Source organism: Pavona decussata, unplaced genomic scaffold (assembly GCF_977016875.1).
Source record: "Pavona decussata unplaced genomic scaffold, jaPavDecu1.1 SCAFFOLD_602, whole genome shotgun sequence".
NCBI lineage: Eukaryota > Metazoa > Cnidaria > Anthozoa > Scleractinia > Agariciidae > Pavona > Pavona decussata.
The window spans coordinates 3,636,158-3,649,378 of record NW_028145860.1 but is presented as its reverse complement, the minus strand read 5'-3'; the positions used below and the strand labels follow the sequence as shown (position 1 = coordinate 3,649,378).

At 37.7% G+C, this 13,221-nt stretch overlaps 1 protein-coding gene across 1 annotated transcript; it reads left to right on the top strand.

The window, feature by feature from the left end:
* The first annotated feature begins 12 nt into the window (after positions 1-12).
* LOC146449450 (lysosome-associated membrane glycoprotein 2-like) lies at positions 13-11,370 on the top strand. Its single transcript, XM_085101811.1, has 5 exons — positions 13-168; positions 3,762-4,174; positions 5,494-5,746; positions 7,050-7,256; positions 9,437-11,370. The coding sequence occupies exons 1-5, from the start codon at positions 120-122 to the stop codon at positions 9,613-9,615; spliced, it is 1,101 nt and encodes a 366-aa protein (XP_084957937.1). The 5' UTR covers positions 13-119; the 3' UTR covers positions 9,616-11,370.
* Positions 11,371-13,221: the final 1,851 nt, after the last annotated feature.

Here is a 13,221-nt window from a genome sequence, read left to right as displayed (position 1 = left end):
CATGTGACTTTCTAAAACCAGCTTTCACATCACAGTTTTCCGGGATCGTCCTTTTCAGCAGTTTCGCAACGTGCAGCGTGGTTCAGGATTTTAGTTCAGCGAGATAGTGCTAAATAATCATGATGTTGAAGCTTTTTGTGATCCTTGTTTTCGCCGCAGTTGTTTTTGGTAAGTGTTCTCTCTTTTTTGTTCAACTTTCTTTGGTAAATTGTACTAGTTCATTAGCATAAATTGGAATACGTCTTTGAAATCCTCATCAATGATAATGGCTTTCAGCTTCGGACAGTTTAAGCTTATTTCAGGCAAAGCTTGCTTTTATCGTCGAAGGTTTTTGTTTCTTTAACTTCATTCACTACATAAAGATCTTCTTTGTATCCGTAAGAGCTTTTACTTTTCATTTTAATTCGCCAAAATTGCTGCACGCATGAGAAGTTAACACTCGTGGTCGCAATCGACCGCCATATCGAATGTCACTTTTTCTTTCTCCCCTCAATAATTCGAAGTTATTAGGTTTGGATGACACGTAAATTTTATCCTTTTGAAGTTTAAGTTGCCATGAACTCGTTTAGCTTTTAAACTGTCTGTCGAAGTTGGCTTGTAAACCAAGACAACAGAGCCTTTAATATTGATTGCGTGCAAAACCTGTGTGGACGAATCGAAGTCGTTTTCGCCTGTGAAATGTCGTTTTTTTGTAAGTCCCTATACCAAGTGACTAATTTGTGCACATGTACTATAAGTTAGATTTCAGTGTCGCTTAATTTTCCTTTCAAAATCGTTTTTAAATTTGCTTTTTCATCAAATCTCGTTTCCTTGATTTGTGGAAAGCTGACATTTATGTTAACTTGTCGAGTTGCATTTTGGGTACAAGGAAATTCGGACCATTGTATCGTATCGGTGCTGTACAACTTGTACGGTCACAAAATATCTTCTACAATTTTCGCAAGCTTGCTAAGGAGTTTTTGAGAAGACCTCTTCTTGTTGCATTGACTGTACTGCAACTTGAATCCTGCATGTCCTGTTGATGATTTTTGTGAAGAGAAAAATTGCATACTAATTTTCATGGGGTATTCATGTGATAATTGCATCATGTGAAGGGGAAATGGGAAGGAAATCGTCTTAATTTTCAGGCAATCTAGAGTAATGTTTTTACCCTGAGGATCATACTTAAAGATAAATATTAGGAGTCAAACAATTGTGGTTCTAACAGTTGTGTTTCGAAATAAACCTCCAAAACAAGTTGTTTCTATAAATGAAAACTGTTGAGGACTATGTTTCTGTGGTGTATTTGGTGTGCCATATTCAAGTTTCTGCTTAGTCTTTGAAGATTGGTCATTGTAAGAAAGCCACTAACAATAATAATATTGTACATAACTTTTGCATACTGTTTGTCCGAAGTGCCGCCGTGCCAATACTGCAACACATTGTTCTTGTTAATTTCTTTTTTGCGTTATTATTTTTCTTGGGTTTCCAGAGAATGGGCTGTCAACCTTTTAGGAGAATGGTTAGGTGGTGGGTTTACCTAGCAGGGGACCTAGAGTTCTATTGTATGCCCACCTGCCTCAGGGCAAATTTGTAAAATAAAAATAAAATAATAATAAATACTGTTGTACAGGCTTTTTATATAGTTTAAGGGGTTGTACCATTTTGAATAATTGAATGAAATTTGAAAATAGTGATCATTTCAGTTAAGGTTGCTGATAAGTGTATTAGTGTTGTACTGTATAATGTACTGTTCAGAGTAGTTCTAACATTTCAGTCAGTTTGGGAATTGCTACCATGGGAATGCTGAAATGATTTCTCTCCTGTTACCCTGTTTATTACACCATAAAAGGAATTCATGTCTCTGAATCCAATTCTTATACATGCATTCATACAAACTTCATTACAGCTCCCTTTCATTGGGCTGTTCTGCCGTGATGATTAACAAATACAAAAAAATTGAATGAAATCAAAGGGAATGGAAAAAAAGAAGAATGTATGTGCATTAAAAATATTGCACATGAATTGAAAGATATAAATTAAATTACTGTATAAATTGTGTCTTTGGTCTCTTTATGAGGATTTATTACCATCTTTTTATGTTCTTAAAGGGGCATTGTCACGGCGATTTTGCTGCATTTTGATCAAAACTCCTCAAATATTTGACAAAGAACCTGTTTGTAACATGAAATTTCTCTTACAACATTAATAATTAATAATAATTTATTATTTATATAGCGCGCGAATCATAAACAGATGCTGTCGCGCGCTTTACAATAAAGATATCCTAAATAAATATAATTTAAAATTACAATGGCAAGGTCAATGGCTAAAATACAATTCTCAATTAAGGTCAAAGGCTTGTCGAAACAAATGAGTTTTCAACCTGTCCTTAAAAGATTGAACACTTTGTGCGCAGCGAACTGCGTTTGGTAAATTGTTCCAGAGCGCTGGTGCGGCTACAGTAAAGCTACGATCACCCAGCGTACGCAGAGTCTTGATTTTGGGCGGTTGAAGGAGGACTTCGCCGGACGACCTAAGACTATATCTAGATACTATATCTAGATACATTGGGAAGAAAATATTAACTAAAGGTTTTTTCTTGTAGGAAGAACAAAGAATAATCAATATTAGCGACTTCTTTCAGGGCTGTCATTAAGAGACGGGGGCTGGGGATTTCCCCTGGTTACTAAGAACGTGGCCCCCGGCTATTTTCATAGGAAAATAGAAGAAAAATAGAACCAAAAGAAATTCCTAGCTGTTTGATTCCCCGCCTACTTGTTGTATTTATCCAGCAACTTGAAATCGTAGTGACAGCCCTGCGTCTCCAAAATACACAGGAGAAACAATTTTTTCAAGTTGCAATCCACTTCCATCCTAGCCATCCACAGCCAAACATAATTAATACTAGTTTCTGTGCATTAGTAGGGTTATTGATTACAAAACTTAACCATTATTTTAACGATTCCATCAAAACAAATATGTTTTTTGGCTATTCGTAGTGACCCTAAAAGTAGGTGACACTACCCCTTTAAATGTGACCATTTCAGTGAAAGATATTAACCCAATGGCTTTTGTTAAGAACAGAAAAATTAACGTAAATGTGTAGTAGATTTTGGAAAATTGTAGGCTTCCTAAATTACCTCTTTTTACACTAGAATAGTTAAATAAACATTTTCTGAAATAAAAAAAAAACTATGTTAACTATGCAGAAACTTAGCTTCACATGTGCAAATTCCCAAATGCATGTCATGGTGAAAAACAATTGGAAAATGTATTATCGTAAATGGTCTGCTTTCAGAGAAGAGATCAGGAAACAACGGATACATCATCGCTTTTCATTGATAATGATTGATGAATTTCTGTTGGATTTGATTGGCATTCTATTGTTAGACATTACAGATCTTACTCACAACATTGTCGCATAGTGGCTACAGCTTTTGCAGAAGCACATAGCCACAAGAAGTACTTTCCAGTGGTACCATGTATTATGCCGTGCAAAGTAGTTTTGAAATTCAAGTTGGCAAATGAAATCCTCAAAATGATATTGATAGATAAGCTGTTAAAGAGTCAGAGGCCTAACCTCACATCAAAAAATCAAAGCTTATGCATGTTAGTTTTATTTTCATTTGTCTACTTTTTTCATGTTTGGTAAGAAGAAACCTTAGAGTCTCTTAATGCAAAATGTAAAAATATTTACTTGTCTCTGTCTTGATGCCAACTCAGTGTCCAGCAAAGATTTAACATTTTAACACTGACACATGGCCATTCTTTTTTTGCAGGGAAAAATTCAACAACGATTTCACTAGCGACATTATCTCCAAAAACAAAGTCAGTAACACCAACGTCAATGGCAACAGCAAAGCTGAGTATAACAGCAACGACAATGGCAACAGCAGCGACAACTGCAATACCAAAGCCAAATACAACAGCAGTGTTGACTGCAACACCAACTGCTACCAAACCAGTTAGTAACACCACAATTTCACATCCGACAATCTTGCCAAGTAAGACTACTGCTCCACGACCAACAACAACAACCGCTCTTCCTACCGTTACTCCCCCTGCTCCTGGTAACTTCAGTCTGAAAGATAAAGATAAGAATGACAGCTATTGTCTACTAGCTCAGTTTGAGGCTAGTTTCACCATTCAGTACCACTTCATGGTCAACAATAGGAGCATCAGCAACAGCACGGTATGAAAGTTGTTATATTTTTTAGTAAGAAGGTGAAGTTGTAAGAAACCTTAGAATAGATTTGCTTTGCACATAACGCATTCAAGGTAAAATAGAAGAAAGATGCTCGCAGTTACTATGCAACTTAAGCAGTTGCAAAAAGAAAGTCTGAAAAAATTCAGGCTTGAACAGGATTCAAACCCATGACCCCTGCGATCCCGGTACAGTGCTCTGGTGATATTGTGACTTCGTAATATACCTGTGAAGGATGAATAAATGAATGTAAATATATGAAACAAATATTTTGAACTGCGGATGATAGATCAAATAGAAGAAAGATCCTCGCAGTTAGTACGCAACTTAAACAGCTGGGAAAAGATAGCCTGAAAAAATTTTAGGCTTGAAAGGGATTCAAACCCATGACCTCTGCGATGTCCGTGGTCTGAATAATGATTTGAGATGTCCGCTCGCTCGTTGCCTGGATAAAACAACAATAATTATTTGTACTTGAAGCGCAATTTCTTCGCCATTATTTCTCGGATTTCCGCTGTCAAAACTCAAATCTTCTTTCGATGTACCATTTCGAAAAGGTGTGTTTTTCTTTGGAAAACGCGAAAATTGGTGACTAAAAAATTAGCCGTGCAGTCCTCGAGACAACAAAAATTGAAATTTGACACGGCTTGGTATATATAAAAAGCTCTTTTGTCTTGGTCCCCCTAAGACCTAAAAATATATGCGCTGTAAGTAGATTCTGATTGGTTAGTCCTTTCTGAAGACAATGAGAACAATTGGGGATAAAAAATCCCTTCTATGGCAGGCAGGCCCCTATCAAGTTCGGTTCTCAATCATGCACGAAATCACGGCCAAAATGGCAGGGTGGGTGAGGGGTTAAATTTTGTGGTATTCTTCTTGTGCATATACAAGAAGGCAAGAATCAATTATGAGTAGTGTGCATAAAAATGCATGGTTTCTGTTTTCTGAATATGAAGCATTATTTGAAAAGGGAGTTGCCTATTTGAGTGTCCACAACTCACTCACTCACGTATCCTCTTCACCTCTAGTGTGGCGTTACCCTGCTTTTTGGAGGCTCTCTGTAACAAGGGTCTTTTTGCAGGCTGGGATAGTTTAAACTATGCCCAACCCTCAACATGGAGGGAAAGGGGCTGTCTTTTGTCCAGTCTTTCCTGCAAACCTCTCCAGCTCTATTGAGTCTATCAGAAGGTTGTGCCCCCCACCTCCTACACCACAGCAAGGAAACAGCATAAATGGGAGATTGACCAATCAGGGAATGTGTAGTTTATTCCTTAGACCTTTCTTTCTTGTATGTTCTTGACTTTTAGACGGAGCACCTTGACAGTATGCATCAGGATGGTGTTCTAATATCAGGAAACTGTGGATTGAATGAAGCAGTTGCCACTCTGGTTCTTTCTTGGCCCAAGAAAGATCCATTATACGTGTTTACCATGGAATTTAAGAGGCTGGAAGCAGCATCTCCATCAAGCAATGTGACAAGCAACATGACTTCCTGGATGGTGCCCATGATCACTTTCAATGTTACTTTGAAGAATAATCCAAACTTGAACTTTCCTTTGGGTAAATTGTACTTATTTCCATCAAGTTTGTACTTTAATGCAGGGCATGTTGTGGTACTTATCATGTCAGACTTCATTCTCACTCCCACAGCCCTTTTAGTCTCTTAGCTGATGGGAGCCTGGCACAAGAAACCAATGGCTGACAGGAGACATGATTCAAATCATAGATTCTAGGACTTTCAGTGTAATGGCTGCTGTAAAGCTGCAATACATCACACTTGAGGAGTGTTTGTGTCAAGCTTAAAATAGCCTGATGATTACATTATAGTGAAGTCATTATAGTGACAGAGTGTTTCAAAATAATATTTCCTAAAGCAGAGCTGTCATTAAGAGACGGGGGCCGGGAATTTCCCCCTGGTTACTAAGAACGTGGACCCCGGCTATTGTAATAGGAAAATAGAAGAAAAATAGAACCAAAAGAAATTCCTAGCTGTTTGATTCCCCGCTTACTTGTTGTATTTATCCAGCAACTTGAAATCTTAGTGACAGCCCTGCTAAAGAATGCGTATGACCAGGGTGATGTGCAGACTTGGAAGTCAATTTCTTTTCTGCTTTAGGTCTTTATTTATTTATTTAGTTATTTATTTTTTATTTATTTATTTATTTTTTCTTCATTTTTAGATTTTGTAGATTTTGCAATGTGTTTTCTTTGAGGTCAGAGAGGGAGCCCAGTAGTATTATCTCCCAGCCATGTTTTTCCTTTTTCTTTTGCTTTCTATCTTTGTATATTGTTTTTGCATGGTAAAGCTGAATAAATATATAATATAAATAAGCTTACATGAAAGCTGGAAGTACTAAGACTACAGTCGACTCCCGATAACTCGAACCCTCGCTAACTCGAACATTGCGCTAACTCGAACCAATTTTCCTTTCCCTTCAGGTCATTTTCTATATAATTTTACCCTCGAAAACTCGAACCTTTTTCAATTTCCCTTGAAGGTTCGAGTTATCGGGAGTCGACTGTATACTGGGACTGAAAAGTCATCAGTCTCCAGATTCATGCCAGGGCTTGGCCAGCTAATAGACTTTAGGGCTCTGGAAAAGAGAAAGGTGAAGCTTCTAATCACACTTCTAATCCAGAGATCAGTTAGGGTGGTTTGTTCATTATGCTGCTGTTTACTCAGACAAGTCCTCAAAACAATAATACTATAACGATGGGAGCAAAAACTCCTTTCTGCAGGAGATGGGCTCAGGGTGTTGTGAGCATCATTGTGTTAATAATGCTAGTGGGAGCCAGTTAGACATTGAGATTCAGTGAGTCTCAAATGTCTTGGAAGTTATCTAACAACAGTTATTCATTTCAGCCCTAGTGAACAAGACCTCCATTCTTGGTACGTACAATGGTTCATCAGGTCCTAGTGGTCATGTTAATGGTAGCTACCTCTGTGCCGATAATACACCTTTCCCATTGTCAAGTGGTGTAACCAACATTACAATTACTTCAGCATTTAAGCATATGCGCCTTGAACCTTTTGTTGAGAAAAAGGATCCCTTGGACTTCAACAAGAATGGTGAGTGTTAATAGCTGCGCCGATCACTTCAAGTGCACTGATTGAACACAGTGTAGATTAAGTTCTTTCATCAAAGCACACCACCAAGTTAATTTGATTTACTCTTTATACTCAAAAGTAGAACCACCTTGCATTGAATAATAGAAAGTACCATAGGAAAGTTCTGTTAAGGCCGCGGTGGACAGGATTCTTATCAGAATGTATTTATTTAAATAATATGCACGAAGTCAAACGACTAAAACCGACAAAAAGCGAAATATTCATGAAAATGTCTCTAAAAATATTCTGTTCTGCCTCAATAATCGCACGTGATTTATTTCGCGTAGCACGAACTTTTTGACATGCACGTACGATAGGTTGAAATATCGTTGCCATTATTTGACACAAAAATGAGTTTTTGTAATTACCACTGGTAGTAATAAAATTGAGCTGATCAAAAAATCCTTACTGCATGTCGCCAGCTACTACTTGCAAAACGCCGCAAGGCCGTGCGTTTTAATATATATGCAGTGAACTTCAAAGTATTGTTGATTTCTGCGTGCACTTATCTATGGCCCGTGCAGTAAGATTTTACCAAAATTACCATAATCCAGGTTTGAATTAATCAGCTCCCTCGTGTTTGCTCGGAAAGCCTTCGGAAGCGTGAAAACAAGCACTTTTGTGTCCAAGAATATAGCGCGGACAGACAATTTCACGAGTTGACACGGCAAGATGATAAACTAGGCATATTGTAGATTGTCATATCATGGGCCGAATTTTAAAATAAGCCTTAGAAGGTAAGATTGAAGCCTTTGAATTTTAGCATGATAGATTTTGCGCCTTTAAGGGCAAATATTTCTTAAGAAGCTTGAAGTTAAAAAATCCGGCCATGATATGACACAATAGATGTTGTAATAGATCACTCAGTGGTAAAATCAAATTTCTCTGCGTCTTCGTGGAGGAGAAAACCTGGACACAAAATCACGTTTTTAACAAATTTAATTTAAGTTACTTTCTGTATTGCCCTAAGACGCCATCTACACATTATAAAACGATCATAGTGCACTTTGATCATTCTCCAATACGTCTGCTAAGTTTTGGCGAAATCGGCTTTGAACTGCTCGTGATTTTAGGATTTTAAAAGTGGTACCCCTGCCAATATTTTGCCTAATGAATATATTCATGGTCAACGTATCCACCGCGGCGTTAAATAGCTTTTATTTGACTGGTTACACTTTTAAAAATTTCTTCCGCCGATCAAAAAGTTAACATTACTTTGAACCTTATTATGAAAGCGAGGCTTTGTGCAAAGGTTTCATTCCTATCCAAAAAAAACTTATTTTCATGCGAAAAGCTTTGCAGTTAGCCTATCTTTCATAATGAGGTTCAAAACATCCCAGGAAGCCTATTAAGGGTATACACACTAAAGTGGTTCAACTGCCTTCATTTAAGTAGGCAGTCACTGTGTTGTTCTTGTCCTGTTTTAAACAGTACTTGGAATCTTCATAAATGATCCAAGGCCACAAAGTTAGCCACTTACTTCTGAAATTTACGTTCTTTAGAACTAGAAGGCTTGGAAGGTGCGGTTGATTCATTTGTCTCACTAGACGAACCATGATTTACATTGCTGTTCTCAATGTCAGAATCATGATAGTTTTCAGTCTCGGTGGACTCAAAAAAAAAATGTTGACAGTTTCCTGCGGAGGTTGAAAATGTCAGATGTTTTTGGGAGGCATGTTGACTTAAAATTACTTTAGCTGCTAATAAATTATGTGAAGGCTGCGGACATATCAGCAAAGCATGTGTAACTTTGAGGGACAACCTCTTTTGGGGCATAGTCTGAGTAGATGGTCTGGGGAAGAAATACATGGCGAACGTGAAATATCGTTTCAGTGTGTTCGTTCGTCACATTTTAGCAATTTTTTTAATAAAAGTACTCACCACAAAACAGTTAAAATTAATAATTTTATGAACCATCATGTGGCTAGGGCACACCTTAGGCCCAGGAAGTAGTTTTATTAATTATGTGCCATACACACATCGCGCATGGCCTTCCAAATCCCTGCCCTTTAGGATTTTGAGGGGCACAATCAAAGGTTGGAACCACAGTAGAGTAAAGGTTTACTACAGAGACTGTGGAAAGTATGAACTTATCACCATGGCTCAGATTCAGACTTTCTGTCCCCTGCTTTTTATTACAGATACTAATGACTGCTATCAGGATCACCCAACAACAACTGTGATACCAACAACAAAATCTTCTGACAATGACATTGTCCCAATAGCTGTTGGTTGTGCCTTGGCTGGTCTGGTGCTTATCGTACTCATTGCTTATGTCATTGGGCGACGAAAGAGTCACAGTGGATATGAAAAGGTCTAGAGTAACGACTGAGGAATTGCAGCATCCTTCCTGATGATTACACTTGGGAGAAATCACAACTAATATGAGGCACATTTACAAGGCCTTAGCTTTATAAATTACAATGGAGTTTCATGTTTTCAAACACTTGAAAACAAGGTGGTTGTGTCTAAGAAGTTTTAGATTGCTGTACAATGATATCCAAAAGTAAGTAGCTTCATAGCACAATGTTGTTGCCCTAACAAAGTTCCAACAAGCTCAAAGCACCAAAGTTAGGAGTCCAGGTGGTTGGTTTCCCTAGTCTAAGATGTTGCCGTGATTCGTTGTCGGATGCCCCTAGTGTCAATACTCCTGATAGGCTACAGCCATTAATTTAAGATAGTAAGAAGTTAACCCCTTAAACCTGGATATCAACACATACACATTCTCCCCACTGTTATCTGTATTCTTCTTAGAATACTAGTTGGGAGAATTTTTGTTCAAATCAAGCTGTTTCATCTTTGGTGATCATTGCCTTTATTCTCATGTCGTGTATGTTTAATCATGTGGTGCTGTTGTAAGGTGAAAGTAGATGCTGATCACTATTAGCGATCGCAGGGTTAAGAAAAACCAAGGTTGAGCCAGTGAGATTCCACTTTACTTTGTTGTGTCTGGACAGTGCAAATTTTAAACTTCAGGGTCCAGTTGTTCAAAGCCCAATTAAGCTAATCCTGGATTAACGTGAACTTTGATTCGTATTTATTTACTAATCAATAAGCTTTTTTCTAAAAGAATTTTACCCATCAGTTTTCACTTAGAAGTTTCTTTGCTTTAGCTAAAAATCAGCTTTTAAAAACATTTTTAACGACTGAGAAACAAACCTTGGTTAACTTTTAATCGTATATTACCGTTAATCAGCTTTCGAACAACTGGGCGCTGGTTAACATCAGATATCTCCCAGTTTTTATTGTACATTTTCGGTAATTTTTTGAGAAGTTGGTTTGGCTTTGATGATTTTTCTCCCAATTTGAATGTTTTATTCTTTTGATTTCTATACCTGTTGAACTTTGTTATAGAAACGTCATGGTATGATAGTGGTAGTTCTTCAGCACTGCTGATTAAAGACCTTTGTCTGTGTGTGATCCAGAGAAACTTGAACACAGCTTCTTGAGTTAACTTGAGCAAGTTGTTGTAAAACGCATAATATCCCAGCTTACTAGTTTGGAATAGAATGACCTGATACCTTGTCAGTGGGATGATTATAGCAGGTCCCATTGACATGGATTGTTTGTTGTGCCACTACCAGTCGCTTTCCTCTTACATTTTAATTGTTGTGACTGGTACAATTAACAATCTGGGTTCCTGGATTTGACGATAATTAAACAGTTGTAATGAGTAGTTGCTTAGTAGTCAAGTGTTTGATGAATGTCTTTAATAGTACATGTTACAGTAGGTTGGTTTTAGCAATGGTTTTGTACGACAAAAAAATGTGCCAATACAAGACTCTGGGACACTCTTTGTGAGGTTTTTGGTTCAAGTCTATGTATGACTGAAAAAAAAATTGTCTTACAAAAAACATTGCTTAATTTAGCGGAAAGATGTGTGATATAGCTGGATAATTTTATGGGTCATTTGTTTCCCCTCACCCAAAGGTTAAAAGGAGAAAAACTGGCTTGTAAACATACCCACCCATATAATGCAACTCTCAGCTAAACGACATATTTTATTATCTAATCGCTGTTTTAAATAAATAAATGTTTGTTTGCTGAAACAGTGCAAACTTGCACAAAAAGTGTACAGCTTGGTTGGTGGAAGTTGATTGTAGTTTCTTCAAAATAATTAAATTTATTGACCACAACCCACACTGGTGTACCTGTGTGTCACAAGACTTCACCCTAACAACATCAATAGACATAACGAAACTGAAATTTCCTGAAACATGGATGCTCACGATCAAACAGCGGAACAGCTGATCAGTACCACAGCAGACCCCAGAGGGAACAACCTCTGAACGAGGGCTGCATTACTCCAGTCACAAATGCCCAAAGCAAGGGTTTATCACCCCTAACCATGATGCTACTTCTATTGACAGACAGTCATTACCATCGCCGCCTGATGAAGACCAGCTGTATAGCGGTCAAACTGTTGCATCAACAGCTATGCTACACGATTGTGAGACAAACTATTAATTTTGATCTAATATTAAAAATAACAAATTAATAATGTCCCCATAAATTTTTTTAGAAAAAAGAATGGTCGGCCATCTTGGTGTGTCAGGCTGTTGGCTTATTCTCGATGGAGAAAATTGCTTAATACTAGCTTTGACAGTGGGTAAAATTGACTGAAAATGTCAACTTTGTTAAGGTGAATACATTGCATTGTATTGCAGTTGTTGAAAGATATATATTTTCAACTGGGCTCTCCCTGGTTACAATGAAAAGCTGCCACCAGCTTCCCAGACTGTTTGTGGTTATAGAATATATTCCCCCAAAAGAACAAAGAAAGCCAAGCCAACTGAAAAATAAACATCCAATAAGTGGCAAAAACTATACTTGTACAAACAGTTTAACTCTGATATAATCTGATCGGTTTTCTGCATGTCACGATACTACCTAATATGAACAGGGTGCTGATTTTCGATTGTGGTATTCCAGTGCTCATCAATGCACTGATGTAAGTGTCAGCCATACATTGGCGTCATTCTTTTGAACAAGTTGACAATGTATTGTTGGTTGATCAATGCCAGGGGTGGAGGGACTCCCATATAAGAGTGATGACGTGGGTGATCATTGGAAATTTTGGAAAGAACCTATTCTCGGTTTTCACTGTCACGCCATTGAAAAAAAAAATCGAAACCATTCCATGAATGAAGTCAAGAAATTGACACGGTATAGAGGATAAATAAATAAGGCATCTGTCCAAGTGTCAGGTCTGTGCGGCATTCCGTACTCGAGTTGTTTGACAAAATGTTCCACATAAATTTATAGAGCTTAGTATGGAGACGCCATGTTTGTGTCCCTCTGAGGGGCACAAACATGGCGGCCGGAAATACGAAAAAACATCTGGAGTTCACTTTTGCCAGAAAAGAGGTTTGTTTGCCCTTGTGAATTTTCGAATGTTTAGATTAATATTTCTCCTCAAACTTGAATTGTTTAGAATGCTGAAAATCACCCGAAGAGTCATTTTTAAGATACGGAAAAGCTCTGTCACGGCCGTCCTCCTTATGTCACGCACGATGGAAACTCGGAAATTGAAACTGTTCTATTTTCAAAAGGAAGCGCGACATCGAGCTAAGAAATTGTGAACAGACATATTTTTAGGTAATCTTTCCTGGAATGAAGGTAAAAATTTTGTAGGTCTCCCAGTTTTTAATTCTAGAATTTGGTGACGTCACGTGAAAACCGAGAATAAAAGGTACCAGGATTCTATTTTGTTGGCGTGGTGCGAACAATTTTTTATCCCTAAGAGGTACCAAATCAGTTCACTGATATTTACATCCTCATATTTTTCAGCTCAAGACCCTAAAAGGTACCACCATAGCTCTGACGGGAAGTCTTTTTACACACTTGGTTGTTATCATTTTCAGAAACTGAGAAATTTTGCAGGCTATGAAATTAAAAATTAGGTTGAAAATTATATCGCGGTATG

What these genes read in the sequence shown, in the direction of transcription:
- LOC146449450 (XM_085101811.1), top strand. Translation starts at nt 120, where the DNA reads ATGATGTTGAAGCTTTTTGTGATCCTTGTTTTCGCCGCAGTTGTTTTT. An exon ending in TTTCGCCGCAGTTGTTTTTG is followed by an intron (nt 169 to 3,761) that starts GTAAGTGTTCTC and finishes CTTTTTTTGCAG; the next exon opens with GGAAAAATTCAACAACGATT. An exon ending in AAACTTGAACTTTCCTTTGG is followed by an intron (nt 5,747 to 7,049) that starts GTAAATTGTACT and finishes TATTCATTTCAG; the next exon opens with CCCTAGTGAACAAGACCTCC.